We start from the raw sequence: 5,686 nt of genomic DNA, 5'->3' as shown, positions 1-5,686 counted from the left end.
TTTTGCAGACCAATGAATGTGTGTTCTTTGTGTTTTACCCTCTAAGCCATTTCAGGTGTTTTGGGAGAGGGTTGAAAATTTAACACAGGTGCCATTAGCTAGGAGGAACAATGTTTATAGAATTATAAGGGTACACCCTCAGAAGAATCCATACACAGATATGTTCATTAAGATACTCCATTTGGGGTCACTTTTTACAGAGATATGAATGTACATTTACCTTAAAAAAAGATAGAAATGATTATATTTTCATTCAATACATAATATCCATTGCTTCACCCAATTAGCTTTCTCTGTCTCTCTATCCACATTTCTGCTAGGCCCTGCCTATTTCCAATAGACAATCTTCTACTGTCACATACATTACAATCAAAGGTCATAGCAAGTGAAATCTATGTTCCTTTACAAATCATTACACTGATATTTTTGTCTACAGGAATTTATGTTTTCTCTTGATACAATAAGGCTCAAAAATGAATTATAAACAGAGAATTCTCTAATCATTTTATTATAGAAAACTCTGCTTCCTTCTACCACTTACAGCTTTTACTATTAATGAAGAGAAAATGAAACGCTCACCTGACTGGTTCTTTGATAAACATCCATTTGAAAAATAGGATGTTTCATAGGAAAAATAGAATAGATAGTTATTGATAAACAAGGGTTTTTTGTGCAGGTAATTGTCTATATTCTGTCAATTATGTTTTAAATAAACATTTATTAGCCAGTAGCCAGGCAGGAAGTATAGGTGGGACAACTAGACAGGAAATAGAGGTGGGTCAATGAGAACAGGAGAATTCTGGGAAGGAGGAAGCCCATTCGTCGCCAGTCCTGCTCAGACACAAAAGAAGGAAGATGTAACCTACCCTGCTGAGAAAGGTACCGAACCATGTGCCTAACATAGAATAGAATAATGGGTTAATATAAGTTATAAGAGTTAATAAGAAGCCCGAGCTAATGGACCAATCAATTTATCATTAATATAGACCTCTGTGTGATTTCTTTGGAGCTAAATGGCTGTGAGACCTGGTGGGAGGACAGAAACCAGGCAGGACAGAAAACCTCAATCAGCAAGGTTTCAAAGGGGGATCAAACAGGGAAAGTTCATGCATGGAGGGACAACTAAATCTAAGGAACACTTAAGGGACCATGTAGAAAACAACACAGCAGATGCTTTCTAAAGCATGTACAGATAAGAAAGCAATCTAAGTGAAGTCACAGAATAATGGAGGGGTGGAGTCCTGATCAAAATCTCTCATCATCAAATGAAGCTTCCAGTTCTGTGAACTGGCTACAACTAATTGAATTGTTTGCCAAAGGGGCTCCATGAGAACCTGAAAGGAATCAGGATCAAGGCTATTGTTTGCTCTGTAAAAAATGATAGACAACACCTGTTGGCCTGAAGACAATACTTACATAACTCATTGAACATGAGGAATTCAAGCTGGCATTTATCTAAATTCTTCAATCCAGAAGATTAGATTTCATGGAAATGTACAGCAACATGCACACTACAAAAGGAGAAAAGCAAACACCAAATAAGCTACAAACCCTTCAATCCACAATCGTGTCCTGCCTTAATGTTCTCTGGTACACAATGGAGGACACCAAGGGAACAAGGACACACATATCAACTCAGAGACTGTGGCAGTAGCACATGTCTGCACCAGATGGACTCCTAGACAGAGAGGAGAAGTGATTACATGGCCCCATCCCAAATCTAGAAGTATTGCCATTTGACACTTGCAAATGAAACATTAGTTTTCTCTAAGGGAGTCTCACTAGGGGAAACAAACCACTATGAAGGGTAGGCCCCATGCCCAACAAAAGGTGGTCAACACAAATAAACTAATGGGAATCTACAGGTCCTTTGCATATGCATTATGTCTTCCAGTTCTCTGTTTTTATGAGAGCCTTATATGTGAGGTGGTATTTCTGTATCTATGTGTTTCTTGCGCCTTTTCTCAAGCTCTTTTCCTTCTGCATATGTATTATGTCTTCCAGTTCTCTGTTTTTATGAGAGCCTTATATGTGAAGTGGTATTTCTATATCTATGTGTTTCTTGCGCCTTTTCTCAAGTTCTTTTCCTTCTGTTTGTTGTGTTTTTTCTAATTTATTCATTTTTTAATCTTGTTTATTTTATTATAAGGCTTAGATAGTTTTCTAAGGAGAGACAGAAAGGGCACGGATCCACATGAGGGAGAGGAGAAACTAAGAGGACCAGGAGAATTAGAAACCCTTATCAGAATATTGCTAGAAAAAAATCATTTTTCTATAAATGAAAAACAAAAAAATTTTAATGGTGGGGTATGGTCGTGAACACTTCTAATGTCAGACCTAGGGAGACAGAGACAGGAGAATAACTGGAGCTACCATCTTGGTCTATTTGGTAAGCTCCCGGTTACAGTGAGGGATGCTCTCTCAAAATAAAAAGTGAATGGCACATGAAGAACAAAAGGCAAGGATTTCTCTTGACTTCCATGTGCACATGCACACACATTCTTCATATGAACACACACACACATGTATACACACATTAACAAAAAACACACTGCACACAATGTACATGTATATAACAATTTTTAATTACCAATAATATTTCAGAAACTGTGAAAGAAATGAAGTACAAATACATAGGCAAATGAAATTTTCAAATAGAACCAATTAATTAACCTTGATTAAAAATGTAAAATTCAATTCACATTATCTTTGTGCTGCAAAGAAATTAGGATAAAGAATTAAAACTACAATAATATATTTAAACTATTTTTGATGATGAGAGTAGATTAAAATCACTTCAAAAGAAAATCTTAAAAAGTCAATATCAGCAAGGAGCTTTCTTTGAGCAAACTCAGCATCAAAGGAACATTTAAGATATAAAGTAAAAAGGAGAGGTAAGAGAATTCCTGTGAAAAAAAACCCAACTTCTGGTGTACAATAAAATTAAAGAACTCTATACTACTTGACAACAGAAATGTCACAGACTGTACATATGTAATACCACACATTTTATTTAAAATATGAAGAATCTTAAATTGTTTTTGAACTACTAAACAATGTAATAAAATCTGTATTTAGGAAAAAAATAATTGTAGTTTAAACAGAATGATGCTTTACAACCATGTGTAAGTCCAGTTGAAGTGAATGGGAGGCAATGACCTCTTCTGACCTCTGTGGGTACCAGGAATTCACACATACACACATGCTGATGCAATACTCATAAAAGTAAATAAAAATAAACAAATCATTTTATTAAAAAAAAGAAAAATAACCTTTTTAAAAATCTGGTGACATTTGACCTCAAGCTTTTCATCAAATTGATTATTCTATTATTAGAACTGATTTGTACCAAAGGAATAATTGTGTGATAGATATTCATCACAAACTTCTGAACACTCAGGATGACTGGGTCATACATCCACAATAAGACTGTGGTGGATAAGATGATGAAGTCCACCCAGTACATGACCACAAAGAAAATCACCAGCAGCAAGATGGTCTGGGTGGCCCTTTTCTCAGGGGATACACTTTGGTGGCTGAGGCTGTGAAGATGCTTGCATTGACTCTCATGTCTGAACAAGATAATCACCATGTATGCACTTGTGGTCAGCATCACTCCTACAAGTAATACATCTCTGGAGGTTGTCACTGTTAAAATCAGTATCCTGATGATGTAGTTCATGGGAAAGAGTGAACAGAACGTAGTGACCTGCATCTGGTTGGTCACGCTTACATTCATAAAAACACCAGCATAGAAGATGTGGTTGCTAATTAATGACAAGTTTAAAGACCAAATAAAAAAGAAAGCACGAATCATGTATTTTTTTAGTTTATATTTAAAATTTTCCAAGAAACAGGAATTGGGACTGATAGTGACAGCCTGGAACACACTCAGGAGGCAGGTGATACAGATGGAGAGGCCTCTCATCACTCTGTTTATGTAAAAAGTTGTCTTACATTTGAAGTCATTTTCAATGTTCAGTGACACAAATATGTCTGTAAGCCAAATATCTGCTCCAGTGAGGACCAGCACTATGTGGATGAAGGCCAGTTGACAGGAGATCATGTCCGTGGGCTAAGGTCTGTGACCTAGGATTATGAAAGTGTAGAAAAAAAGGAGAAACATATTGGCCAGGACTCCAAGTCCAGTTTGGAAACTAAGGACATTCTTTAATGATGACATATGTGGAAAGTATACTAATATTATCATCCTATTAAAAGCATATTTCATATACCTGAAAAATAATAGAGTATACATCAAACTTGCGGTTCACTGGTCAGTGTGTCTATATCACAATTCAACTGTCCCTTCTTATATTTGATTAACCTGTCTTAAACTTTGCATGCTCCAGACTGGACATCATAGTCCACATTTCTACATACTTCTCCACGTATCTACCTGTGTATGTAGCATTCTTGATAAAAGCATTCACACACATACTATACAGAATAAACATTCTGTGGACCTGCTGTTCACCTAGGGGTCATTCCATAGAAATCTAATCGTATTGATTTACATTGTCTCATTTTAGACTTAACAACCAAAACCGTAGCAAGTAACACAAAATATTAGTCACAGTTTTACAATTGAGTAAGACTTAAATTGATGTGAAAAATATCCACCAAAGAAATCAAAAAGCCTGAGGTGAGTCAGTCTCATGTTGCATGATTTTACTGTGCTTTATTTTACAACTATGTTTACACTTATAATTTTAATTGAAATGCAGTGATAATTCATCATAATCCCATTATTTTTATCGTAAAATGTCTATTTGTGTTCATATGTTCTTTTTAATGTCCCTTTTTCTGTGAAATTTTACATATCCTGGATCAGGAATTAAAGACAGACACAGTTGGAGGCCATTATTGCACTTTCTACACATTAATTGCATAGTCATTAATTATGTTTATAAATGATCTTAAATATCTACCAGTTTAATTGCTGTCCATCAGTTTTTGGAACATTCCACTTCAGGCTTAAAGAACTAACTCCCAGCTATCAAGAAACATGATTTTTTCCTTATTGAGGGAGCTGAGTAATTATTAATTTTAGGATATCTTATGAATTTTCTCTTTTTGCCTTATGACTTTTTCAGCTATCCATATTGTTATTTTACCTACCTCTACTATATTCTACTATATTTATCTCCCTCCACCTTACCTAAGAACTCCCCATTACATTTTCCCTATTAGCTAAGTTGTATTCTGCTTCTCCCTATACCTTCCTCCCATCTTCTGCTATATTTACTTCTGTCCTCTCCCTGCCTAAGGATGTTCCCTTTTCCATTACCCTCCTGAGATCACTTGTAACCTGCTATGCTCCTCTTTAATGCTCTGCACACCACCCCAGTCCTGGCCATGGTCCCTGTTTGTTGTGGTATCTGTAGTTACTACAGGTTACATATTCACATCTGTAGATGTAAAACTAGGGGCCTCCAACAAGAGGAGAGAACATGCCGCACTAAGATAATCAATATTTTCAACACATTGTGACAAACATGAACTCAGGAACTTGCCAAAGATGACCACATAATGATTCTCTTTTGGTATTTCTGTTTTTTTTTTTAAGAGATTCTTTCCCATACAGTGGGAATCAAGGGTCCCATTATTATCATACATCATCAATGCCTAGACACTTTTATAATTTCAATCAACAGTCTGACCTTTGGTATTTATGTTTGTACTT

The 5,686-nt window shown here is 35.8% G+C and overlaps 1 protein-coding gene across 1 annotated transcript in view; it reads right to left on the bottom strand.

The window, feature by feature from the left end:
* The window catches only part of LOC101983796 (vomeronasal type-1 receptor 48-like), an 18,235-nt gene extending 14,052 nt beyond the window's left edge, over window positions 1–4,183 (bottom strand). Inside the window, 1 exon segment of the mRNA XM_026778515.1 lies at window positions 3,270–4,183. Within this exon segment, the coding sequence (XP_026634316.1) occupies window positions 3,270–4,183 (914 nt within the window).
* Between the last annotated feature and the right edge of the window lie 1,503 nt (window positions 4,184–5,686).

The sequence above is a fragment of the Microtus ochrogaster genome, unplaced genomic scaffold (genome assembly GCF_000317375.1).
Source record: "Microtus ochrogaster isolate Prairie Vole_2 unplaced genomic scaffold, MicOch1.0 UNK294, whole genome shotgun sequence".
NCBI classification, from domain to species: domain Eukaryota; kingdom Metazoa; phylum Chordata; class Mammalia; order Rodentia; family Cricetidae; genus Microtus; species Microtus ochrogaster.
Note: the sequence above shows the minus strand (reverse complement) of the source record. Positions and strands in the feature narration are given on the sequence as shown.